The 27,913-nt window shown below is 41.4% G+C and overlaps 1 protein-coding gene across 1 annotated transcript; it reads right to left on the bottom strand.

Moving 5' to 3' along the window:
• Positions 1-908: 908 nt before the first annotated feature.
• Positions 909-25,073, bottom strand: LOC129199832 (uncharacterized). Its single transcript, XM_054810880.1, has 6 exons — positions 25,052-25,073; positions 23,722-23,803; positions 21,842-21,946; positions 21,136-21,228; positions 18,038-18,157; positions 909-1,286 (listed from the first exon to the last, which is right to left on the bottom strand). Exons 3-6 carry the CDS (start codon positions 21,908-21,910, stop codon positions 909-911), a joined length of 660 nt encoding a protein of 219 aa, XP_054666855.1. The 5' UTR covers positions 21,911-21,946; positions 23,722-23,803; positions 25,052-25,073.
• Between the last annotated feature and the right edge of the window lie 2,840 nt (positions 25,074-27,913).

Here is a 27,913-nt window from a genome sequence, read left to right as displayed (position 1 = left end):
TTAGATATCAGAAGAGCTATTTGAGATCACCTCTATTCTTAGGAATTGTGATTCTTTATGTGTACAAGCCAAGAGGTTCACCTTTATAATACGTCCAAAGAACATAGGCAGAACAGGAAACCTGCATTCAGATACCTTCTAAAAACTGATAGCAAATCGACCAACGTTTGCTGATCCCTTTGTTCCTTCGTAGTGTTGGTATTGTGGACTTTGCAAGGCAAAGCGTAAGGTCAGGGACTTTCTGCAAGCTCATTTTCATGTGAGGACTTTAATAAAGCAGGAAATTATTGAAACTTTCAGGGAGGGCAATTCCAGAGTTTGCTCTGCCTTGAGACAATTATGTAATTGCTTTTTTGAAGCTGAAATATCTCAGTATCAGGTCACTTAGTCTTTCTGATTTAGGTAAGCATTCTGCTCAAATTCAGGTGCGCAATTCCAAGCTCTGGTCTGGAGCTTCTTCCCAAGGTCCTGCCCCATGTGCCAGAAGCTGCAGGGATGTGGAGATGCTGCTGGATGTGCAGTTGCTGTGGTTTCCTACTCCTCTGGAAGAGAAGGAAGAGCTATTGGGGGTAAAACTGGACCAGCTGAGTGATGTTCAGTCACTGGATCCAAGAACAGCATGCACCTGATGTTTCTGCTTGGTTTTAAGGATGAAAAAATGTAGATAAGTCCTTTACGCTCTTTGGGAGAGGACATCCATGGAACTTCATGTCTGTACACCCTAGCTCTGACAGGGGCTCCTGGGTAAGACTGGATCACAAGCAAGGAGGTGTTGGGGGTCTCTGGCATCTCAGTCTGCAAAGTGCTGGCCTCAGCTGCGTGAGTTGAAGGACAAACTCTGTCACCTATTTGTGACCGGTAACCCCACTCCCAACCCCAGTGCCGTGGTTAGCAGAACTAAGGCCATTTTATGACGCAAGCAGCCCTTCTCTGTGACCGAGCGGGTCACGTATTCGTTCCCTTCCCCTTGTTATCAGGCCCCGAAGGTCCCGTGCACCAAGCAGATAAACCAAACAGATTTCTTCTTCCCCTCCCCAAGGTTCCCGGGCGCCAGGCCGGTTACTCCCCCCTCCCCGGCCTTGAATGTCCCAGGCACCCGGCCAGCCCGGTGCTGGTGGTGGCCCCGGCACAGGGGCGGGAGGCGTGACAGCGCAGAGTGCGGCCCATGAGGTCAGCTGTGTTAGAAACTCGGTGCTACCTGTGAGTTGTGCTACGCCGACTCTGCCTGTAGAAATCCTGTGCCGTTCCCATCGTAAATGCTGTGCTACGCCGATCATAATATCCTGCTGAGAAAACAAAGCCTTAATTGTAACTACAGCTTAGTGCTGTCATCATTCTGCCAAGGATCCCTAAAAGATCCCGACTGTCCCCGCAGTGTCAGGTGGCACTCGTGACCTCAAGTGTCTTCTCCATGGCTCATCCCGAGAGAGGACAAGTCTAGTGGAAATTCACAAACAAACAGTGATGAGAGTGTCTCCAAATATCCTGCTATTTTGCTGTGCTCAGGAATCTTTGAAGTCAGTAAAAAAAGGGGAAAAAAAAAAATCAACAACAACCACCCAGAATATGGAATCCCTTGGATTTTAGTATTTAGAGTTTGAACTGAAGGCAGCAACGACCACTTGTATCCTGATACACTAATTCTGCTGTTTGGAGTGCATTCAGAAGTACTCCTGGAGTTTAGAAATACCTTGTCCTATTACATAGCATATGTGCCACGCAGCTTGGCAAGCAGGGGTGGTGCGGAGAGCTGCATTAAACACTTTTATTTGGAAGTGTTGGTTACCAGCAGCAACGCAGGAAGAGCAAGATGCCTGTTGATGTACCAGCCACTGTCCTTCCCCAGTGATGATGCCGTAAATTTTCAAACCACATCAACCTCCAGAAAAAAAGGATAATCACAAAGTGCATCTTATTTTGTTGTACTGCTGATTTTAAATGCTTTCCGTATGAAGATATGTTTGTATTTCCAGTAGAAAGCCAGCATTTGAGAGGCTTGCAGAGCTCAGCTACAAAATACTTGCTTTGAAACAAAATTTGGTTTAAAGCAACTTATCTTTTTATATATTACATACTTCATGTATGTAACACTGTACATGTTATAAACATGTTACTGGGATGTTTTATTTTTGGAATACTGAATTTTGATTTTGTTGATCAAAAGGCTAGTGGTTACTACAGAAATTCTGAGGGGTTTGTATGTCACTTTCCTCAAATATGAAATAATCTAATGGAAAAAATTTCATTAATATATATTTTTGCCTGTCATTTTGAAAATAGACCCATTCCCAATACTGATATCTACAAAGCCCTCTGTTTTGTCTTCCCCCCCATATGTTCCATCATTCCATCATTCTTTTAAACATAAAGACAGACCCTGTAATCAGAATTTTCTATTTTAGTTAATGTTACACTATGTATGACCTATGAGATTTAAAAGCACAATCACTAATATACTGGAAATCTTTTTTCCTTCTTTTATGCATAAAATTACATTAGTCTTAAAAATGTTCTTTGGAGGTTCTTCTCTTTAAAGGTAGCAGGGGTAGAAAAGGGACATATCTTCAGTTATCTACACTTTCTTACATGTATTTTTCACACAAAACTCTGCTTTCTGGGAAAGTAAACTGCAAGTGAAGAGATGCCCTTTTGCTGGCTGAATTGAGGTCATCAACTGTGCCTTTGTCTGCTCTACATCTGGAAAAAAAATCACGTATTACTTTTATATAGTGCTGTGGAAGTTGGATACAATGCTTTACTGCTTCCTCCTTTGGTTTTGAAGGTATTTGTCACTGATGCTTTCTAATTCACCCTGGAAGGTTCCTGAACAGTAGTTTTCTAAACTCTAGTTCTCAGTCACTGCTGAAAAGAGACAAGACAAACTTTCCTTGAAGTTTGGGTGAATTCAGGCAAAAACTCCTGAGAGCCTGAGTCTCCTTCCAGCACCTTTTTGTTAAAAGGGCAAAGGGAGGGGAAGGGGAAAGGGAAGGAGAAGGGAAGAGATGTTTACCTTTTACAGTTGTTTGGCTGTCAGAATGATGAGTTCTGCATACTGAGATGAATATCCAAAAGCAGCATACCACAAAACGAACATAATAGCTCCAAAACAATTAAATTCAGAAGCCAATTGTCTATGAATTAGCTCTTTCAGTTGAGATTTGAAGTGTACCTGAGAGAGTGGTTTTTTGTATATATACTAGGTCATACTTATCCATCAAGTTCAGTCCACAGATTTCAAAAGGACTGAAATAAATAGCAAGTTGTAAGTTAAGAAATGTTCCCACAACCTACACTAAAAAGTTGCTGTGGAGAAAAGACAGGGAAACCCTCTAACAAATGTGGGTTATTTGATCAGCGCTGCAATCTCACCTTTGGGAAACTGTACTTAATGCTGCATCACACTTTCCAAATATGCATAATTTTGATATTTTGAAGTATATTATTTATTTTGCTTGCTAAAAAAAAGATTTTTTTTTTTTTGAAAGTGAAAGAAGCATCTACACTTCTGTTGGAAACTAATCAGAAAGGCACTGGTTATAGAAAAGAAGTTTGATTAAAAAGAAAAGATTAAATGTGATACTTTGTACATTTGCAGACTGAATTGAGTTTTATTACTTAAGTTAAAACATAATCACTGTGTTTTGAAATGATGTCTTCAGACATACTTGCAAAATTGAGGAATTTCAAGATTAAATCTAGAAAGTTATATATTCTGCAGCACCTTGGCACACCTGGGTGAGCCCATATCTGATTCAGAGACATGGCCCATTTGTGCCTTGTACTGAAATTGCCCTGCTTGTGTGGCTTTAAACACATTGCCTTTATTTTTTGTTTGTTTGCTAGCCTATGATTCGACATTTAGGTTTTAAAGAAGTGCCAGTCGGCATTTGAACTGGTGGTACCAACCTCCGTGTGCTTTCCTACCCCGGGACAATTAGCAACAGCAGCCAGGCTCATCCACTTAAAGCAGCCTCACTGAAGGAAGCTGGTCCTCCCATTACTTTTGTCGCTTAAAGTCAATACAGACTGCGCATCCACCCACCGGCAGCTTTAATCAATGTCCATCATGTCCGGAAAAAATAGTCTCCAGGACGAAGCAAGAAACTCGCCCGCTGCCAGCACCCTTTGTCTCTCCCATATGGGCAGGACATGATTCCCTGGGATTAGCCAACAATTACGTGCTCTGAACTGATCAATTCAGTCAATTTACTGTGCAAAGTAAATTGATCCTCCAGAACAAAGGGATCTGTCAGCGGGGAGGTACCTGAGAAAGCAGCGTGCCTGTGTAAACAGTGCTGTCCTTGCCCCAGTATGAAGTGGCCCAGCGCCATATGGTGCCACTATGAACTTATTAACTGACGGATTAACTCATCTCAGCATTTGGGATCCCCAGTTTCCAGCTGTGAGGGTGATTGATGGGCTAACTACTGCTTCAGTCTTGGAAGTTATTTCCTCCATTTAACAGAGTCAAGAAGACAGAAAATTGCCCCCTTTGTAAATGTTAATCTCACTACTCCTTCGAACACCCAACGTAGCAATTTATTCCGGGCAAAGTCTTAAAATTGGTAGAGTACACATCAAATGCATACTAATTAGCAATTTCTTTTGAAGGCTCCATCACTTATTAAGGGTCTCCTTTTCCATATGTTCATCATGCCCCACTTCACCCTTTAATTACAAAACAGCGCTTTCTACTAATTGTGAGAAGGTACATTGTACCCAGTATCTGTATTAAATACTACACCTTCTGAAGGCCTAATTTAGGGTCAGACAGAAAGCAGGCAAATAGGCAGAAAGTCTTAAGGGCACTGTCCTCGTTGTAGGCATATTCATTTTTATTCCCACTGGCGATGCTTCTTAAGGGAGTGCCCCGTGAAAAGGGCATTTCTTTAGAAACGACAACCCTTGTGTCCACACGGCATTGTACCAGCACTGGTAACAAGTTCGTGGTTTTCCCACTGCTGCTGAATAGGGTCTCACTCCCAGAAATTTATTTCGTAGTACTTTCTAGTGGGAAGATGTCAGTAAATCTCAAAACGGGAGATCTGCTGTGAATCGGAGGATTTGGTCTGTCCGATTTGGTCTGTTTGGACTCATACCATGATTACTTTTATACCCTGTGTGATTACTGATCGTACAATGGGTTTTCGGTTCTTAAAAGCCTAGCACTATGTTACTTGTGGCTGCCATCACTCACACCAGAATTGCAGCATGGAGACGTAAAAGAAGCTGGGAAGAAAAAATACTCAAAGTCAGGCATATGAAAAGTTTACAACTTTTTCTTGTTGAAAACATTAAAATGTGCACCTTATATTGCTTTCCCTACACCAAACAACTGCAACCATTACCTTGATAAGTAATTTGTCTTTATGCCTATCATGGCATAAATATAACTGGAGGTGGATAAATCAACAGTCAAGTTCTAAAGCAGGTTTCACTACTATGGTATTTATTTTCATGTGATCCTTGTAGGCAGCTTTGAGTTGGCTTAGTTCATTATTTTTTGCAACACATACAGCATATAAAGCCCCATTCAGTGAAGTGAAAACATTGTTAGGAAATGAGGGAAACTATGTCATGCAGATTAGAACAAATAAAAGCTCCAGATGCTTGCTGAAATTTATGTTTTAATGGTGTCTCTATCATTGCTTAAGAGATGAATATGCCTTTTTTTTGGTGTTGAATTAAAAGATGATCATTTCAGAGCATATGTAAGGATGATAATTTGTTTGAGGGAAAAAGAAACTCGGGTTCTCTTAGTCACTCCTGTGCAATTTAAGCAGAGCTTGTCTGAAGCCAGGAGAAAATATTCTCTCAAAGCTTTAATTTTTTTCCTTGGTTTTGTTGAAATTTCATTTCAGTCAAGATTTTCCCACCAGTTCTAAGTCAAAAAAAGAAACATCAAAGGAAGCACTATCTAATTTCATTTCATATTGCAGCATTTTAAATAATTACTTCAAATATATAACTGAGGTTAAAACAGACGTTAGCACATATGAGTGCTGGCTGCCAGCAAGTTCCCTGTTTGGGTTTGCTATCAACAGAAATCCACTGAACAGATGTGCTAGCCAAATTTGTGGTTGTTCCAAGGGCCTTAACTCATTTGTACTTTAGAAATTCTGCCATGTGAAACCAAGGACAAGTGCAGGAGATCCAGGGGATGACTTTTAACTTGGGACAGCCTTTGCCTTGAGGTGCACCAGCAGCACCATCAGAGGAGGCTTGCACTGAACCCAGGCACCTGTTCAGTACACAAAACAATCAACATATCTTTAATTTACACAGCCCTTACAAAATATCATGTTAACAGTAAAATTTATCTATGTTTCTATGGGTAAGATGCAATATTTGTACCAGATGTGTGTGACAGGGTGAGACCATGGCCATAGAACTGCCCCATCCCAATGGCAGTCTCCACCAAGCCTGTGGTCTCAGTGTCTGAAGCAACAACTACACATGCCCTGTAACAGCTACACAAGATGGACCTGGTTGCACAGACATCTTCTGGGCAATGGAGTTTTTCACTGGACACTTATTTTAGAAGGAAGCTGGAAAATTATTTTTTTAGTCTTGTTAAAACATCCCTTGCTGGCATTTTCAGAATATGTATCTATGTATATATATTTAATTTCAACTAATTTCTTTTAATTGTGCTTTAATACACAGTCTTGGAAATATTTGTGAAAAGTAATGAAAATATTTCCCATCCCACTGAACTGAAGCGTTTCTTTTTTTAACCAAACCTAGTAATCTACTAAGCCTACATTGCATTGAACTTCCATTTTCAGCATTCAAGTCCTTACAAATGTGATGTGATGTCTGGAACAATTTTTTTCAATGTTCTATAATTTCAGAATGTGTTAAAAAACCCCACCCAACAACAACCAACCAACCAACCAAAAACCCAAAGCAAAAAAACAAAGACTGAAAAACAAAGAAAAAAAAAAGTAATTTACCTAAACTAATGACTGAAGAAAAAAAGTCCTTCACTTGAGAAGCAGGTACCCAATAGCAGCTTACAAATGAAGAGGAGAAATGAGAAGCTCCTTTTATATATATATATACACACACACACACACACTCACACATATTTACACACGTACATATATCTATATATATGCATATATATGCATATATATGCATATGTGTATATGTTTATAAGTCTGTGTATATATCTATGTGTATATATATAAACAGTGATATGACTTAAGACTTTGAATTTGGGAAGGGAGAGTATAGCATAACATTTTTTTCAGAACTGAAGACTGACAATGCTGCATTTTGTTTGAAGTTCAATCATGTTTCAAAGGAATAAAGTATTTTTTCACTTGCTAAAAAAATACACCTATCTCTTGGCCGGCACTTCATGTGATATGTCATGTCTGTGCCTGTTGGGCCAACAGTTTCAACCTCAAAAATCATGAATTAAATTGGGAACTGACAGACCCCTACAGTTCTGCAAGTGGAGATGTTGTCGTGAAGAAACGTAATTAAATTGTCAGGGAGAGATTTGGCCAATCACTCAGTGTTCATCTTATGTGCAAGCACTTCTTTCATTAGGTATTAGCTTCATCATCTTTAGGTCCTCTATTTTCAGTTGGAGAATCATGCTGATCAAACTACACCTCTTATTCCTTTTAATTAGGAATGCAGCATCCTTCGGTTCTCAACTTAGGCATCTCAAAAGCATTCCTCAAATATCAGATCCTCTGTCAACGGAGTTCAACAACATGATAATAATTATATTTTCCTTTCTAACATGACATCAAAGCTCCAGAGGAGGTGAGATACATCCTGGATATTCAGATGCAAGTGTGCTGAGGTCAACTGAACCCAGAGATGTTTTGTTGCTGATTTTATAGCGTAAAAGCTGCTTTCGGAAGAAGTGTTCTGTTACGTGGCAGTACTTGACTGCTGTCCTAAGTTCATGTATGTTGAGTGGTTTGATAAGGTGTGTGGGTTTTTTCCCTTCATGCACTGTGATTCGTTTTAATACAGAAAATGAACATGGAGCCAAGGCTCAGATCTGCAGAGACATCAGGAAAACTGAAGAACTGTAAACCAAGCCCTGCTTTGAAAATTTACAGGAAGGAATTCATATTTGCTTTCTTACTCCTCCCTAAATTTTAACTGTCCTGCATATGTCTCGGAGAGGCTCTAACCTCAGGTTAGAGTTATTTCCCGCTTTCCTTCTCCTCTCCCCCCCTCCATAAACCATTTTTTTTTTCCTATTGTAGTGCAAAAATCCCAGCGTAGCTACCTCCTGTGCGTGGGAAGGCTCTCAGAGTGGACCTAAGCTCCCAAATGCTCTGTGGGTCCGTCAAGACGTGCGATGCCCTGAACAGCTTCTGCTCCTGACCAGACATTGTCTTATGCGATGATCATTTCTGGTCCCGAGCTGCAGGAGCTGTGATCACTGAATCGCTGCCTCCCAGAAGGGCTGCAAACAAATGTAAAGCTGGATCCTTTTTCTTATCAAAGAATTTCTCATGTCTTTCCAGTACAGCAACTTCCAGAGGTGGTGAAAGAATCACATAAACCCTCCCTCTGAGGATTTTATGAGTACGGGAGACAATCCTTGATCGGCCATTGGAAGTGAGAACTGTTTTAAATCACCAGAGCAGCAAGCTGAAGAAAAAGTAACCGTGACAGAAGAACTGACCATATTTCCTATGGTAGAATTCCCAATTGATGGAATGCGAAACTTTTCACTTGAATTAGCGCAAGAGCATTTAGAGGGCAATGGTCCAAAGAAATAAAGCATTTTTAATTGGGGTAGCAGGAGGGAGAAGGGAGAGCTTCTCACCATGCTAATTGAAAAAGCAGACTCTCTGATTTTACACACTAGGTTGGTCAAGAGCTTTCTTTTATGCTTTAGTTTATTTAAACATGGCACATCTGTGGCTCCAGCGCATTGCACACAGATGGCATCCCTTTTTGTTAAAGTGCTTGACAACAGCATTGCTTACTTGTCAGTCTGGATAACCTCAGATAACATGAAGAAACTGCTTACATTATGCTCAATGACAGTTTCATTCATTACACCCCTTCATCCTTTCCCTTTATCTGACTTTTGTTAGAGTCCTAAAACTCCTCTCATTTACGGGAATGCCCTGGGCATGGAAAAGCTGCCTCAGACAAACAGCACATCACCTTTCCTTCCCTGGTGTGCAGTTCTCTGTGAAAACTCCTGTGACACACCAGGGGCTGCTGCCTGAAAAATGGGAGAAAGAAGCAGGTGGGCAGGAGGTAATGACAGAAGTCTGTGTACATATTAAGTGCTACTTATTAAAGTGGATCCCCAGTGAACACGGCCACTACACAGAGGTGAAAGGGCAGAGAATTAATGACAATCACCTCAGTAATGACAGAGAAGCAACAAGTGACCTTCCCACACTAGCCTTGATCATGCCTGCAAGGGTCGTTGCATCACGCACAGTGCCATGTAAGAAGCAGCCTTGCCCCAGCCCCTGCGGTGGCTGTGTGTGGGTGCAATTAGGTTAAACACTTGACATCATTATCCGCAGGACATGGTGGTAAGAGTCAAGTCCCTGTATCTGTTTTCTTACTCGCGAGAGGAGAGGGACTGGATTGTGTGGGAAAGAAGGCTGGGCTAGGCTGGGCTCTGAAAATCGTGTCTTGAGTCCTACCAGGGGCTGGAGGAGCTTGCACATCTTCCAGCTGGATATCAGTTAAATGATGGGGTGATACTCAGAGCCTAGACCATTTCACACAACTAGGTTGAAGGAATAGGCTGCAAGTCACGCTTGCCACCACTGTTCAAATGGATAATTTTAGACCTGGAGATTAACAACCACTGGACATGTTTTGTCCAGATGCCTGCTCGTTAACTAGCTCAATAGGCAGAGCTCTAATGAGACATTGCCAGGTCTGTCATGACCTCAGACAAATGGGAATGGAAAAGCGCTTCAAACAAAAGGCACACGACCCTTCTGTCCCAGGGTGTGCAGTTGTCTATGAAATCACCATGATATACTGAGGGTTGATGTTCAAGAAATGGGAGAATACCATTTTCATGCCAGTTCCTTTCTTGCATTTTTCCCTTTTCCCCTTGAGCTTGAACCAGCAGCTGCCACCACCAAGGTTTAGTGCAGTGCCATGGTTTTTCAGCTCATCTTCCTGGGTGGCAGCAGGCACAACAACAACCTGAACATGCAAACTCCTGTATCCTGCTACTCACTTTGACAGCCAAGTAGCAGAGAGTAGTTACCTACACGTTGGAAATGACAGAGTGTTGCCATATTACCCATCCTCTGAGCTGGCAACACATGGAAACAGGACATGACTTAAGTTTCTGTGCAAGCCTTGAGTTACCACCATCAGAGCAGTGTTTCAGGACTGATGTACAAACAATTTAGATTAGAAGAGCATTTGGGATCACCTGGTATGTAACTTCTGGATAAGTTTGGCATGGAAAAAGATTGGCATTTTAATCTGTTTTTGTGATTTCTTTCATTTTGATCCCAGCCTAAAACACGTTATGGACCATTTCACCTTATAGAATAGCTGGACATTCCCAGCCTCCTGTGACCCATCCCTCCTCTCCTCTCTATGCCAATAAATGTCCATCCTCTGATTAGGTATTTCACTCCCAGCCTATGCCACTAGAAGTAGTGATATTGGTAATAACTGGAGTCTTTTGAGATAAAAGGTTCATGGAAGCAAATCTTAATGAAATATATCAACAGAATTCTGACATAAATTTCATTTTACATAGAGGAACTGGAAAACACTTTAAAATTACTCCTGAAATGAAGATGCTTTTGTTGGAAAAAGTGCTTTGATGGAGGAAAGTATAATTATTTTGGCTATTTAATATGTAGCAGTCCTGCCTAAAGTACCAGGGCAACGTGGTCTTCACCACCATTGCGTCCAAGTGTCTGACCAGCTCTTTCGGCTTGAAGACAGGACAAAGTCAATTTTCAAAAATAACAGTGTAAATGTGGACAAGATTTCCTCTCGTCTAAGCTCTAAGTTTATGAGAAGAAGATACTACTTTAATTTCTATCTGAAACTTCAGAAACAGGCTTATTTTGACTTTGCACCCAGAATGTGTCTCTGATGAAGAGGAGTTTGCTGCCTTCCCAGCACAGGGATGTGTGGGGAGAGTGGGAGGGTGGGAGGACTGTTTTGTAGCTGGTCCTTGTAGACTTCCAAGGGAGAATCCAGGCCGAGGAGAGTATTAATTCTAAAGAACAGTAATAGAAAAGTAAATATAAAAATGAGCATAGACTTGCTTCTGAATCCTAATATCTTTATCCTTGGGGATTTTGATTCCATTACAAATATTAGCAAAGATCAAGGGCATTTTATTTTAAGGGCAAGTCTAATTGGAAAGAAGTTAACTCTACAAAAGTGGAAGTCGGCTAAAGAAGTTAAAATTGATGTGAGGTCTGCAGTGGAGGTGTTGGATCCTTTAGGACTCTTCCTACACATGAGTCAAATTTCAGTCATCAAGGGACCTGTTTTATCTTCCAGCCCCCAACCCACTTTTCCTTCTTGTCCTCCTAAGTCCTCTCAGCCCTTTCCGTGCACATTTGGCCTTTGATATTCTTGCAGATCTTTCCCCTTCCCAGCATGCTCTTTTGGAGGCACAAAATGCTCTCTGCCACCTATCTGGACCACCAAGAAAAGCATGGGGGCATCTTCCCCATTGGTTATTTTAGTTGCCCCTCATCTGAAGTCCACTTTGTCTATTTTCACTGCCTCTGCCAGTAGGGAAACACACTGAGACAGATGGCAAATACTGGCTTTTTAATAAGTAATGAGTATGCATGGCAAACCAAACCTCACCTCAGAATCACAGAGTGGCATCCAAGGAGATTAAGAAGAGCCTCATCAAAGAAAAAAAAATGAGGATGCTTGACTCATTTTTTAGAATTATGATCTTCTACTCCTCTTCATCCGTTGCTGAACTGATGCATCTGAAGCGGGCAAAGCAACAAAGATGACAATTTGGCCATGGAAAGGAAGTTGACAATGGGCAAGAGAGAGATGCAAGGAGATGAGATTAGCTTCAAATGTCTTTCGTACCTCACTGTCTAAAGAGACAAAGCTCATGTTCTCATAGAGTGTGAGCATGCACTCCTATCTGCCTGCGTGCATGTGTGTGTCTTCCTAACATCCTTTGGGCCAATTTCAATGAAATTACAAAGAGTGCATTGTCTGCAGCCTTTGTATTCCTACAAGTTTTGTGAGAAAAACAGGTATTGCCATCTGCTTGCCTTGCTGTGACTCTGCTGCCTATTGGCCTCTGCTGAATCCCGCTGGGCACTTTATCTAAATGTGCACAGCTGCTTTTACATTCACGATAAACAGCTGGGCAGATGAGTGAGGTCCTGCTAGCATCTCTATTGAAGCACAGTCTGCACACAGTATGGGCACGAGCTCTGCCTCTCAGTGCTGAGACAAAATAGCTGCATGCACTGTAATTAAAATCAATAATGTAAAGGCAATTCTATGTAGTTGGCCTCAATAAAAAGCTCCATAATACTAAAACCATTTAGAGGTTATTTTGGGTATACAGAGGTTTTACCATTATGTTAACAGTTTCTGTAATTATGCTAGCAGGAATGTGAAAATATAAGCTATCACGGGATATGTGCTGAATAAAAATTGAAAGGAATTACATCATAACTAATCAGCTGGAAAAACAACTGGTTACTGAAACACACAAAATCTAAAGGTACAGCACAAGTAAAATCAAGCACCCACATCACATTTCAACACATATTATCTGGGTAAATGCAGACTTCTTGGTTTATCAAAAAAATTACTGTGAAATAAAGACACTTTCAAGAAAAAAACATGGCATAAATTACAAAACCAAAATCAGCAAATTATAAATTTAACTTTATCATCACGTTTCAAAGCAAGAGCAAAATGTTTCAAAACCATCTCTATAATGAGAAACATCTAAGAGCAGCGAAGAACTGCAGTCTTTTTCAGAGGCCACATTACATCAATTTTATCAAACCTGGTTCTGTGTGAACATCTGAGAGTCCTTCATTTATAAGTCCACTTGTAAGCCTCCAGATTGCTGAAAAAAAGCAAGAAGACACCATTGCAAAATGGAAATAGTAATTTCGAAAAACAAAGCATCTGCATGTTAAGCCAAAATGTAGATATTGGTAGTACATGAATTTCCGGCAGAGTTAATGGTATAGAAGTTCATGGTTGAAATAATTTTTTTTGACTCATGAAGAAATCATTAGTCTTGGTCTTTTGAAATGTTGATGACATGGAATAAAGAAGAGGGGACATAGCTCTGAAATTTCACTCCAGAGATGTAACATTTATTTTAACTCAACAAAACATTTCCAAGGCATAAACATATACTTAGAGCTGTGCTTATGTCAGCCTGTACACAATAAGCAGATTTCTTGAGAACATACTTAACTTTAATCACCAAAATCAATGGCACTCTTTATATCCTTGAAATATGTATTCATTCAGGTATCATTATAAAATTGAACTGAAGAGGTGCATTCAACACACAGATCCATTACCCATTAAATCCTACTGCCAGCACAGCTTGTCCACAGCATGACTGTCCTCCATCATTGAGATGCTGAGGGCTAGACCTTGCCCCTGGTCCCCTTGTTGCGGTTTAACCTTGGCTGGACACTAGGTGCCCACCAAGCTGCTCTATCACTCCCTTCCTTGGCAGGACAGGGTGGGGAGAAAAATAAGATGGAAAAAAACAACCCCAAACTCATGGGTAAAGATAAAGGCAGTTTAACGCAGCAAAAGCAAAAGGTCGCGTGTGGAAGCAAAGCAAAAGATTATTCTCCACTTCCCATCAGGAGGTGATGTCCAGCCACTTCCCAGGAAGCAGGGCTTCAGTACGTGTAGCAGTTGCTCCAGAAGACAAATGTTATAAAAACCCCAGTGCCCCCCCTTCCTCCCCCCATCTCTCAGCTCCTTGTTGTGGAGCTGACGTCACATGGTATGGAATATCCCTTGGTCAGCTGGGGCCAGCTGTCCTGGCTGTGTCCCCTCCCAAGACCTTGCCCACCCCCAGCCTGCTGCTGAGGGGGATGTTGTAGAGACAGCCTTGGTGTGTGCCAGCACTGCTCAGCAGCAGCCAAACCACCGGTGTGTCACCAACACCTTGCTGCTACCGATACACGGCACAGCGCTGTGAGGGCTGCTCTGGGGAGAGTTAACTCCATCCCAGCCAGACACAATACAGCCCTCCATCCACTGTGGGTGAATATTGCTGACCTGGCTACATAACCCTGCAGGAAGCTAGAGAAAGACCAGAGGACAGAAATAAACAGGAAGAGGAGGAGAGGCCCCAGGCAGAAAGGGAAGACAGAAATGGTTGCTGCTTTGGACGAGCAAACATCTCTCAGAACAAAAATTTTATTGTGATGTCTCTATCCACTGCTGGGTTAAACTTGATGAAACAGGAATAGATTTTCAGAAAAATAAACATAATGGAAAGTATTCAGCTGTTGCTGGGAATAGAATGTTTTAATTGCCTAATAGCATTTGTTAAAGCTGTAGCAGCTTCACTTTATTCCTTGGGCACACCCCAGGGTTTGAGGTATTGTAGGCAGCTCTAAAACATGCAATGCTGCACTTGTGAGTGTATGCACTGGGGAGAGAAATATTAGGAGTGAATATTTTCCCAGGGGACACCATTCTTCTAGATAGTAGGGAAGGCCACAAACCAGCATGAGTTTGCTCTTACAGGTGTCTCCTACAGGAAAAAAAAATATACAGGCAGCATTTTCTGTTTTAAAAGTACATGTTCTGCAGTTTTTCATTTCAAGTAGCACATCTCCAAGGAGGATGAGGAGGGAATGGGCTACCAGTTCAAAGGAGAATTAGCGCTCAATCCAATAGTTAAAATTTTGTTCCCGGTAGGCTAGACCCCCCCGCTCGCCATGACCACCTAGACATGAACCAGCCCTTTAGAAAACATTTCCAAAGGAAATCCCGAAGAAAAGGTATCAATCAGAGAGATTACTCTGGGGAATATTTCCAGGTCATGTGGAGTAACTTATATGCAAAATACTACGGGATACCTTAAATGTCTGTAAGAGTGGAGGATCTGAATCTCACCTTTCAAATGAATGCACTTTCAGCCCCGTGGCAGCCTCTACCACCTATTGACAACTGACTCAGCTGGAGGTTGTGCTAAATATTGGCACACCAATTTTTTCGGTGCTAAGAGGCTGTCTAAGACATTACTCTGCCTGATGCAACCAAGTTTATGGCATCTGACAGGACCACAGTCGACAGTGTTGTCTCAATAAAGATTCATACTGTTAAAAACATATTTTTATTACAATTAAAACTTGGGAGCAAAATATTAATGAATAATTATTAATGAATCTGCCAGCGGTTATATTTTTCCACGGTATATCTCAGGATATCCAAGCCAAAAACCAGAGTGTAATGGCAGTTTTAAGAGGGAGTTTATCCCATTGATATAGGACATGAAAGCAAAAGGAGCATTGGGAATTAAAAAAGCAGCAAAGTAAGGATTGAGGCTAGCAGGGTTGAAGTGGGACAAGACTTTGACATGATAATGTGAAAGGCAACTAAGGTAAGAAAGAGATTAGTTATGGTTTTCAGAGCAAGGCATTCCTGTTTATGGTGCTCTGGCATTACATCTTCAAATAACATTTCTCATCAGGATCGCGTTCATATTGAAGGAGGTGCTAAAAAGGAGCCATCTGTATTTGTACACACAGACATGTCTCAGGCATGTTCTTCTACACAATCTGGAACACTCCACAAAGAATGAACCTTTATGTAGGCATGAAAAAAATGTTGACCTGGACTTGTGCTGGTACCATAGCTGACTATGAAAATAAAGGAGAAAGAAATGCATGAGCTAGAAATGATCAAAACTAAGACAAGTTATTATGATGGCATCTTCTGGAATTAAATACCCAAGTGTTACAGGCACAGTAGCATTGTACATATGCTTTAAGACTGTACCATAAAAAAATCCTTTGGGGAAATTTAAATAAAGGAACAAATTACTCTTAAGTTAAATGATACACTTTATAACCCACTTCTTATTTTAGAAGCATTTAATAATATTAAATTACCTAAATGGCTAGGGAGGGCTATGCTTAGCAATTTACTAATTGCTGGCAGAATCATTCCAAAAATGGAAACCCCAAATGAGCCCACCCCAGTTCTGGCCCACTCACTAATAGGTTGTGACTACTCTGAAAAAGTTCACTTTCAAATATGTGAGAGCTGATTGCATTTGACATTGCTCCTAGTTTGAATACATGAGGTGACCTCCAAGCCCCTCTCAAATTAACGTGAAAAATTTCTTGTAAATTTAGTGAGATGAGGAAGCCACACACTTGGGCCTTCTCTTTTGCTGGTTCTTCCCGTTTGTTCTGCAGAAACTCCAGCAGACCATTGCAAAATATAAACCTGCTGCGGTGGGAGGCTGCTTGTTTGAATTTGCATAGGATGCAAACCAGTGATGGGACTGACAACATTTCAGTCCAGTGAACTGTTTGCTATTCATCCTTTTTAGGCAGTTCATATGCTTAAATTCAGGTACACATCTACTTTTTCTAAATTTTTCTGAGATGTGCCTCAAGACTTTGAATTACTTGTAACGAAAGTATAGTAGCATAGGCAGTGACTCCTCTTCACTAGTAAGGCATAAAGCATATAGCTAATTAGCTGTTTAATTAATATACAGCTCTTTACTGTATAATGTTAATTTGAAAAAAAATTTCTGTAAATTATGTGCAATACATTTATTCTATTTCTTCTTTATTCTATTTCTTCTATATTCTTCTTTAAGAAAAATACCAAAAAAGGATTATATAATTGCAAAGAGCTCACAGGAATATTCTCACACTTTATACATTGTTTAAAACAAATAACTCCCCTGGGAAGTTCCCTGGGTTTTTTTGTTTGTTTGTTTGTTTGTATGTTTTGTTTGTTTTGTTTTGTTAAACTGGGTTAGGACAGTTGCTGCAAAGTGCCTTTGAAAATATAAGTAGTGCTGAAATGGCAGAGCTGGGCCTGCAGAAGGGGAAGAGGGAACCTGTAGTGTGTCTGGGAGGACTGATAGACTTGTGGCAGTGAACTAAAATCAGGATGCTAAAGCTGTTACTGCCTTCACCTGTTTGACCCATCTTTCAAACAAACAGATGGATGGCCAACTCAGAATGAACTGATCTGCTCACAAATCAGTTCTCGACTTCCCAGTTTCCAGCCTGGCACACTAATGTGAACTGATTCAGATTTTTGTTTTTTCTTAGTAAACCATGCTGAAAACAGCGTCAGTTCAGGACCTGATTCATGAATGGACTGGATGGTTTTGCCTCAGGGTTAAAAATGTCATGGGAGAGACAGGGCAAATACCTGGGGGATGTAACTAATCCACTGCCCAATTTTCATTGGTTTCATCGACTCCTACATCCACTTTGGTAAGCAGTCTGTCCGCCTGTGAATCTCAGTCTGAATTTTATTATGCCTTTTATGTCACGGCTTCCACAGTACTGCCCTGTAACAGTGCATTGGGTTTGCGTGGCAGTGACAGAGCGGCTTTGGGGGCACCTGGCCTCCAGCCTGGGTCACCCCACCACAAATGGCTACCTGAAAGGTGCCATCCAGCGAAGCACTTTGAAGCATACTTAATGGCCTTTAACATGGGTTTTAATAATTTGCCACATTCCCACCTATTTCTCCAATTAATTTAATGCCACAGCATTTCACAGCTTTACCACGTGTAAAGACAGATCCCTAGCTGATGCAGAACCCAAAAGGATTTTTAAGAAGCTTTTGCTGTGCCATACTTTAAAACATGCCTAGGCATTAAAAAATAACAATATAGGAGAGAATTGGTTCCTCTTCTCCCACTTGCATACTGACACTGGGTCAAAGCAATCACCCCATGTGTAGCTGTTAACAGCATAAAAAGAAACAGTGGGATGTATCTCATCCACTTTGGGGTTCTCTATCACTGCCATATGACAATAATAGGCAACTCTTTTTCTTAAGGCTTGCCTGAGTGCCTCACCTCCTTCTCCTCATCTTCCCCTGGCTTCGTGTTCATTTTGTCTCCTGTTGCAGAACTGCAGGAGTTGTCCTGCTTCGCTCTTTGTCCCTCACGGAATGCGAAGCTCATCTTGTGCTCGATCTGGGAAGATGCAATAGATGTAAAATCTGAAACAGTTATGAAACCCTTCAGATATTTTTATGGAAACAGAGAGGTGGATTTAATTGTTTCTCAAAGTCAGGAAAATATGGAGCACCACTTTTCTATCTGGCTGAATTAAGCAATGTCCTAGTCCACCGTTATTTTTAGGTAATAATGTAAAAGAAGGAGGGTCAAACTTTGTGTTGAGATCATTCACTGCTATTGAGTTGTGCGCATTCTTCAGTAACAATTTCTAGCATCACATTATGAAACACCAGGTGACTAAGGTGACAAGTCTGCAACATCATTTCGCATTAAAGAAATTTACTTTGGAAGGAATAATCAGATTAGTGCCCAGAAAGGGGGAAAAACCTCCCTCTTTAAAATCCAGAGCAGATTTTAACAAATTAGGAGGCAGCCAATTTTCAACATTTCAGCTAAGATTTGTGAGAAATCCAGTGACATCCACATGTGCACTTCAGCTGGCACAATGGCAGAGCTGAGACCTCCTGTCATGACCAGCCCATGCAGCAGGAAGACTTTCGTGAGGCGTCATTGGCAAAACGATGAAAACTGGTACTGTATGCTCTAAAAACAGATGTCAGAAAAATCTGGAAACTACTGAAGCACACAGACCCTGAATCAGAAATTTTTAAATTAATTTCCTTAGCATTCTGACTTCAAGTATTTGCTTCCTATTGTATCTGCGTTTTTTAAACCTAGCATTTCTAAGGCACATAACACCATCAAGTGAAAGAACCCTACTGATGCAGTAGAGTGAGGTTGCAGCTGGCATATCTCCATCAGTTGATCCGACCAACAGTGTTCAGATCCCTAGAAATTTATCTCTACCAGGGTGGTTCCCATCCCTCTTTCCCTGGCTCTTCTCTTACAGACAGTACTCAGCATGTAAGTGTCAAAGAGCTGAAACGTATCTATTAAAATATTGGCAGCCATTATAAAGGTCAGACTACCTCTCTTTTTTTTTTTGTTTTCTTTTTTTCCCCTGATTTTCAGCTGTTCCTTGATAAAACTGGCAATGCTTTCTCTATTTGCAGAGTTAAGTATCAGGTATATTTGATGAAGGAGCCTGAGTAAACTGCAAAATAGCTATTAAATTCCTGGAAGAAACAACAGAAAATGTTTGCTTTGTCACTGCTTAATGAGAAGGGCCTGTCTCTTTCAAATTTTGTCATAAAATGTTTTGATGACTTGTTACCAGTTAACTGTGAATCTTTTGATCTGATTTTGATAGACAATGACCCTGTCATCACATCAAAGCACTTCCTATTACAGTAAATGGAGAAGCATGGCTCTCTAGAGATATCCTTAGGGCAAACTGTGTATGCATACACAAGGAAGACGGAGAAAAAGGCAGAGATCTATAGCATCTAGCCTATTTAATGTTTTTTCTATACTAGAAATACAATTGTGTCATGGGACCCACTTACAACACAGTTTCATTGTAGAGTGCAGCTGGTAACCTTAACCTTTAAGCCTTGCTGTGGAACATAGTTATGGACCCATCAACACTGCAAAATAGGACCATATTGTATTTGGATCAGGGGATAACTATGTTGTAACTTCGTCCCTTGTCACGGCTGTGATTTTACCACAGACAAGGCCTTCTAAAGCCCAGTATTGTATTATATGTCTTGTTCACAACTAATAATTGCTGCTGCTTCTGCTGTTGTAGGGGAACCACCTGCTGTGTCCCTTTCTTTTGTAAAGGAGCCCCTTTAGCAGCAATAGTAGTAATTCTGGGAAACCCCAATACAGACTATTAATGTCATTTTATACAGCATAGTGATTGACAATTTTTTGCATAGCAAATTTCTGACTTTGTACGGGAATGTAAAGACCAAATCTGCAAAGGATAGTGGTTGCTATCAGAAACTAATTCCAGGCTTTTCTGGTGCCAGTAAAAGTAAAGCTGTTAAAGAAGCTCCTTTCAGCTTTTGCTACTGACATAAACTTGATAGTGGCATGTGAACATGTGTACCATCCAGGTTGCTACCTTAACATCATTGCCAGTGTTAGGTGGCAACCACAGCAAGAGACATGAAGTATTTTCATGTTGCTTGTAAAATCCATTAGTCTGATATTTGGTGGTCATGTGTGTGTTTGTATTTTAGAGGGGAGCAGGTGGTTAACTCATCTAAATTCTCACCTTCGTTTCCAAAGCTTGGGTGGGACATGGGAAAATGCCATAAGAGCTACAGTGGGTCCACGTTTCCACTGTGATCCTGCAAACAAGGGGCTTAGTGAAGGCAACAGAGAGGGCGGCATGCCTTAGCACAAGTCTCGCTTCCTGCTTCTGCTGCTCTAATGATGCAGTGCAGGGCTCCTGTGAGGGGCTAACCCATCCTAGCCCCACTGGATACTCTCCAAGTGATGGGCAGCCTGAGAGGAGCAGGGAATCTCTACAGCAACACACTGCAATGTCATGGTTGTAACAGGTCCCTTGTGCCTCCAGCTACCATACACCACCTACCCTATAGGGTGCTCAGAGGATGGCTTATAGCTCTGCTGTGCAGCAGCCCCTTAGACACCCTACCAGATCTTCAGGCAGAGGTGATAATTTCCCTACTGATAATCTCCCCATTGAAGTATCTCCTCAAAGGGCAAGCTCTTAGCTACCCTGTCCACTTGTACCCCAGACCCAGTTGTCTCCAAGTAGGAATGCATTGACTGTGCTCAGGGCAAAGCAGCCTGGACAAGCTGAAGTGTGTTTGCTTTGAAATCTTTGCAGGGGAAAATTGAAAGGAGGACACATCTCCTTTAGAGCACAGCACTGTTTTCTGGAACATCCCTTTCCTCAAGAGAGGCATTGGCAGAGTAGCAGGACCTCCTTTCCCAAAGAAGGCCAAAGAATCCCCTGTCCTGATGGGGGGAACTGTGAAGCCTTCAGAATTGTGTAGACGGTGCCTAAGCACCACGGTGACTGGCATATTGAACACAGAGAGGGATGTAGGCACCTGAAATGGGAGAGCAGGGAGGCAGCAACCCCTCTTGGCAGCACTCCAACACAGCTCACCTGGAGGCACCTCGTGGCCAAAAACCAGACATGGCTGGGAATAAAGAAAGAGAAGACAGGTTGAGCATCAGAATAAACTTTGTTACTGCAATTGTTTTCTTTGCAGTTATTTCATAGTTCATAGGTTTCCCTATGTCACCTTCCACCGTTGTATCTCTGTTCCTCTCCAAGACTGAAAAACAACCTGCAGTGCTCAATGCCTCCTTAGTCTTTCTACTGAAGAGCACAAGCAGCCACTTGGAAGTGCACACCAAAACACGTGAAGCGTCTGTCACGGAAGAAAAGATGTGTGGGGAGGCATTGCACAGTGTCAGCCCCACGCTCAGGTGGAAATCCAGCCACTGTTTTATTGCTCTGCCATGCCGAGGGTGGCAAAGGCAGGGCTGGGTGGGAAGCTGTACTGATTTTAGAGTCACTGCCTGTAGCTGCCTCCCCTGCTTTCATCTGCACCAAGGTGATACAGAGCCTAGGGCTGGAACCACCTCCTGCCCATCTCCCCCCTCCTCCAAATTGATGCGTGAAGCCTGGGTTCCTGCTTATGCATTATCCCAGTGAAACCAGTCACAGCGATGGTAAAGGCTGAGGGGATACACAGCTCTGCCTGTAGCTACAGTCACGCAGTTTTCGGGGAATTACTGCTGTCAGACCTGGTGCATGCTCCTGCTGCCAGCTGGCTTCTCACAGCTCCTTGTGCTAGAGATCCATCCTTTCTTCATCTTTTACACCTTCTCTCTGAAGTTTAAAGGCTCGTCCTGCAAAATAGTGAAATTGCATCTCCAATGTTGAAAAAATTGTAAAAAAATATATCTGTCCTGGTATAATTTATTAATTTTTTTTGTTAAGGAAAATAAATTTATCTTTTGCCAAAGGCAGAAAGTAGAGTGAATAGTTCTAAAATACTTCATATGTAGACAGCTTGTCTTCACAGCTAGAATTTCTGTTCTTGTGCTATTTTTCTTCCAAAAAGCAACACGTAAGTTTCTTTTTCTACAGGTTCTCTCCTGACAGAAGTTTTCTCAAATACTGCTAAAGACTAACCTGCAAAGAAGCGTCCTGGGAACTGGAATTGGCTCTCTGAACTTCAGCTGTCTTTAGCCAGCACAATGGGTAAATTTTCTTTTTACTGCGTGCAAAGCCACTTCACTGGTGAAAAATTGTCTTCACTCAGAGTGAAAAAAAAAAAGCAGACACTCACATACATTTCATTTTGTGTTTTTTTGTTCACCCAGCACAAAAAATTAGATTTACCATTCTGCAATGAGTGTTGTCAGGCAACTGTAATTAACACCTGGTGGAGATAGCCATTGCTCTCCATGAACGAGCATTTAATTTGCTTGTACAGGACCTACAGAGTTCCACTATGCATCTCAAACAGCACTGATTTTGAAAGAAAGCAACCAAAACTGGAGGGTTTTTTTCTGGGCAGAAAGCATACTGGACAGTTTCTGTTTGTTTGAGGTTTTTTTTCTGGGTTAATTATTCCTAACATAAGGCTGATGTTTAACATCCTCCTTCTGTCCTAATACCCAGGCTTCCTTCTGCTTTGAACCTGTTGGCTGCTGAAAAACCACGGATGCTGAAGCAGGTAATGGCGTGTCTGTATGGAGAGCGCAGAGAGGAACCGCCACCTCCTAAAGGTGCCCTTAGCATGCATGGGGGAGAAGAGAGGGACAACCCAAGGGCAGAAGGGGCATCACCTGCCTCTCCCTCTGAAGGTCAAGAAAATGCCTCTGTCTGTGTATGTTCTGTCAGACGTGCTCTAACCAGGGCCCTGGTTGAATCTGGAGCCTCAGGGTCTGGTAATGTCACTTATCAAAGCACTCAATTCCCTGAGCTTCTCCTAAAAGCCACGTTTTGGCAAGCTGCTCCTGTGAGCAGGGGGTGCTGAAATGCATTTCTAGTCTCAAACCTGCCTTATGTCTCCAATAAGCAGCTCTTGGGTCTGTTTTCACTCAGCTCTTGTCCATACTTACCTGTCAACAGCACATGACATCTCTTTCATCTTGGTAATATCCGAGGAGTATTCGGGGGGAAAATCCAATACAACAAACAGGAAAGCAGTGCTCTAAGTGTCTGAAGATGAACACTGGGAAAGCTGAAACATACTCGACATGCCCTAAATTACCAGCTGTGGGTGATGTTAAAATTTTCCCTATTCTGATCTTTTGCTTCCCTGATAAAGGCATCCATCGACTGAAAACTCTTTTATTGTGTTAGAGCACGTTGCGGATGTCCTACAACATGGGTGCTCCTGAAGGTATATTGATAAAACCCCTGTACATCCCGACAGCCTGAAATGTCACCAAAGGCATTGCATGGAAGGGGCTCCGCAAAGACGAAATTCAGCTTTTGGCAATTTCAGTGGAGGCAGATAGAAATGCTGAAAACTGCTTCTTATGCAGAGTTGTTGGAATCAGATTGATGCCACAGCATGATCTATTATTGGGAAATCAAAGCACATCGCACACACGAAATAGCTTAGAATAAACAAATGTAGCAATAAGCAATATAAATACTTTAATAATACCTGTATTTGGCAAGGTCATGTCCAGGAAGCACTCTGGTCTCTCAGCAAAAGAAAAGTGCTTCAGAGATGAATCTCACCCAGACTCATACAGAAAAAGAGAGACATTTTTAGGCAGTTGTAAGACTTTGTAAATCCATTATTCAGATAAATCCCTAAAACTAAGTACCTGGATTGCAGTGCTCTACCAGTGAGTTATGTTTCATTACTTCTAGGTAAAACTGCTGTAATTACTTCTGCCTATGGGTGATCATGGTACCTACCCAGAAACTACTGCTTGTTCGACATATGGATAAGCTGTCACATTTAATAAAAAAACCCAACAAACAAACAACAAAAATATATCACACTGGGACTTTTTGCACTATACTCTTTCCTCAAGCAATAACATTTTAATTTCCTTCATAAACCCTGCCCTTCGCCTTCATAGCTTGGTTATGATTCTTTATCCTCCCCTGCATTGCCTCAAAAATATGATGGTCAGTCAGGATGATGCAGCTGATAATTGCTAGAAAAAAGACTCTCCTGCTAAGCCATGCTCTCAGCCTCTCTCTGTGTTGTAAGTATTAAAATGGGATACGTCCTTTGCGATAAAGAAAAGGAGAATGTGAATATTTCTGTCTCCTTTGGATACAAAACTCAGTGGTGTTTTGCCCATGTATTAACGAAGTTCTAGAGCTTGCAATACCCTGACTTTTACAGACTGCAAAGCCCAAAGATCTCACAGTCCTGTCAGAGCACGATGAGCCCTTGCCGACTCTTTTTGAGGAGTTTTGTTCCATTTTGGATGCGGAAACTGAGGCAGGTGTTACATGTGTAGACTGAGAGCCCTGAGTCTTGTCCCTTCTCTCTGCCACCACACTCTGGGGCTCGTAGTAACGCAATAGCATCATTCAGATGTCACCATTTCTGCAGCTGTTAGCTGCAGTGAAAAGCTGGTACACATGGTTAGTATGAAATTGTACCCACCAAAGAGATGTCATTGCTGGAAATCAGGCTCTGAGTGTTTCAGCTGAAGAAAGAGCGGGTAAGGACATTACTTTGTCAGACATTACAGATTAAGTGGTGTTGCTTCAGCAGTGGAAATATCTTTAGACTACTGAAAACTGCTTTAAAGCTCAGAGGCACTGCTGAAGAAAAAAGAATGATTTTTTTCAGTGGCCTTCATCCTGTTCCTACTTTCTCCAGTAGTATGCTTTTCTTGCAGTACTATATATTAAGGTGAAGGATCCTTTCCTGATACTCAGTGGAGCTCATTCCCCAAAACCCATAAAAATAGATTGCTCATATGATTCCATTAACTGCTATATTTCCACGAGCTATTTTAATTCACCTCTAGCCCTCTGTAGCACTTCTTGCTCAGGCCCAGAGGCAGGCTTGATTGCGTTTTTCACAAAAATGGGTGACACCTAAGGATGACAAGATAGGATCTGGGTGTGTTGGCAGCATTTCCCCACAGAGATCAGTTCATTATTGTGTTCATTAGCCAAGACAACAAAATAATGAATGGGAAAGAAATTCTGCAGACGAAACTAGGCTTATTGCCACTGTTTGTAAAATCTGTGTCACTGATACTGCCAGGAGGAGAGGGGGAAGCTGGAGCGCGGAGATAGCTGCAATAGCACAAGCCCTCCCCAACACTGGCGCTGTGAGCAGCTGGCAAGAGTCTAACAAAAGGTTGGAAACCGCTATTGTCTCCTCGTCCTATGGAGTGCCTCCCCGCTCATCCCGGAGGAGAGTGACCTCCTGGTCTGGAAGCAGCAGAAGAAATACAGGCAACAACTGTACGTACAAGGATGGCCCCACAACCCTTGTCAGGCTGTGATATACAGCTCAGCAGGAATTTATTTCAAACTGGTGGAGACTGGGGACCCCATAAAACTGTACAGCCTCAACCCAGTGAAATAGGGTTAGTAAAATACATAAACTCTGATGCCGTGCAGTGAAGTATGCCTCCAGTCAACTGCAATTCACCGGTGGCATCATGATGGATACTCCAGCAGCTTGGTTTGTTTGCTGATGGATCTGACCAGCTCATGCCTTCAGCTCCTTTTCTTTCCCTCCTTTTGCCTCCCCACCGCTGTCCTGCCCGTTAGGATACGGGAATGAGGTTTTCTGGCTGCGGAGTCAATGTTAAGTAGTGATGCTTCAGCAAAACCTGCTGCACGTCTCCTGAATGATAACTCATCTCATCCAAGCTCCAGTGCAGGACAAAAGTCCACACTTGCCAAATGAAAAATACAAGAGACAAATAGAAAAAAGAGGTAATTAAAAAAAAAAAAAAATTTGTTCTGATGCTGCCTGGTCTGTCTCATAGGAGAAAATACACCAGGCAGAAACACATTTTTTTACACTTCATACTACTGTCAGTGTGATGTTGAACAAGTGCCATTAATCAAGAGCTCTGTAATTTGTTAGGCACAGTGATGTACTTGAAATGTTATTTCAGTGTCATTGTTCAAAGCCCCTGTAACAGATTTGAAAAAGTAAGCTAAAAAGAATTAGCTGCTGCATTTTAAAGCCAGCAGCAGATTTAATTGGAAAAAACAACTTTCTCACTGTTAACCCAATTCTAAATTAGAAAACAGGGAAATCTACAGTGTCTTGGCAGATCACCCCAGATGTTTCTCTATCAGCAACCTCGGCAACACTGGTCCCGGCCACGTTCCTCACAGGGAATGCAGACACTATGGCCATGTCGGATATTCCCCTCCCTGCCTTTATCCCTATTGCTGTGAGTCCAAAACTGTCTCACACAGTGGAAACAGCTGGGTATTTATCCTTTAATTAATACAGACTCTATCTAGTACAACTACAGATAACCTCAACATTTATACCAGCACCCAAATGTGGTTTAATTGCATTAAACTTTAAACCTGTGTCATATCTAATGGCAATGATTTCCACAGGTAGATCACCCATACTACAAAACAAGACTTTTCTTGTTTTCCTTACATTTTCAACTAACTTCATTGTCATGTGTTGTGAGTAGGATTTACCTGCATGCAGCTTGTTTTATGTGCATCCATCTTGCAATCTCTTATTAGAATCCCTTTAAAAATAGGATAGGATTCTTGCCTTTTTAGCAGCTCTTCACATAGGACACATTTAACGTATTTAGTTATTTCCATTACCTTCACTGCTTTTCTTTTTACTCTTCCCTTACCATATGGTGACAATATATCTGAACAGACTATTCTGAGTGAGGGAATGATATGTTTTTAACAGTTGGCATGGTATTCTCAGTGCAGAGAATCTTTTGCTGTCTTACTTAAAACATTTTCTTGGGTTTTTTTTGCCCATGTGAATGCCTACATTTCGATCAGAACCTGGGTATGTTATAAGTACTTTGAGCCATCCTTGAATTGTTTCCAGAGCATCTTCATTTACACATCCCGATGCTGAATTCCACCTGCCTCAGACTTCAGCAGACACAAAATTTCTTTGCTGCTTCTGCAGATTCTTGCAATCTTTCTTGCCTTGACTAACCTGAATTCTTTTTTGCTACTTGTAGCCCTTGTTAGGCTTCTCTTGATCATTAGGAAGTAGATTACATCAATAATTGTACAGGTCTTAAAGCATTTAACTATTATACTTTGTTAAAATAAAAATCTGTGTATTTCTACTTCTCCTTTCTGCCTTTCAATGCATTGTCTATTCATAGATAATTTATCTCATCTATTTCAGAACTTACTTTTTTTACATCAAAATATCTTTTTTTCATTAACAGACAATAATGATGGATTTTGTCAAAAGATTATGTTACATTGACTATTTCTGGTTCGTCCATTCTATTGATAAAACTTTAATATGTGTGTAGTAGGTTGTAGAATTGTGATTTTTTTTTTCTTTTATAGAACCTATATAATACTTTCACTATCTATGTGCCTTTGATGTTGCATTGGATGGCATGCAGCTAGGCTGCTATCTTTGCAACAGAAGGCTAGACAGGCAGAAAACTTCCGCTTCCTTGAAAAGTATAAAAAGTGGGGAACTTCTAAAAAATACCTTTATAACCTAATACCTGCATGGTAATTTATGAGGTAACTTATAAATAAATAAGTAGTTTATAAATAATGGTTTATAAGTAATAATCCTGTATACATCAAGTGGTTCTACACTGAAATAAACAACCTTTCTGAATTCCTCTTTCCTTGCAGAGAGCTTAGCCACAGCCAGCAGTTACAAATGCACT

The sequence above is a fragment of the Grus americana genome, chromosome Z (assembly GCF_028858705.1).
Source record: "Grus americana isolate bGruAme1 chromosome Z, bGruAme1.mat, whole genome shotgun sequence".
Classification (NCBI taxonomy): domain Eukaryota; kingdom Metazoa; phylum Chordata; class Aves; order Gruiformes; family Gruidae; genus Grus; species Grus americana.
The sequence above is the reverse complement of the archived record's forward strand: the minus strand, read 5'-3'. Positions and strand labels throughout refer to the sequence as shown.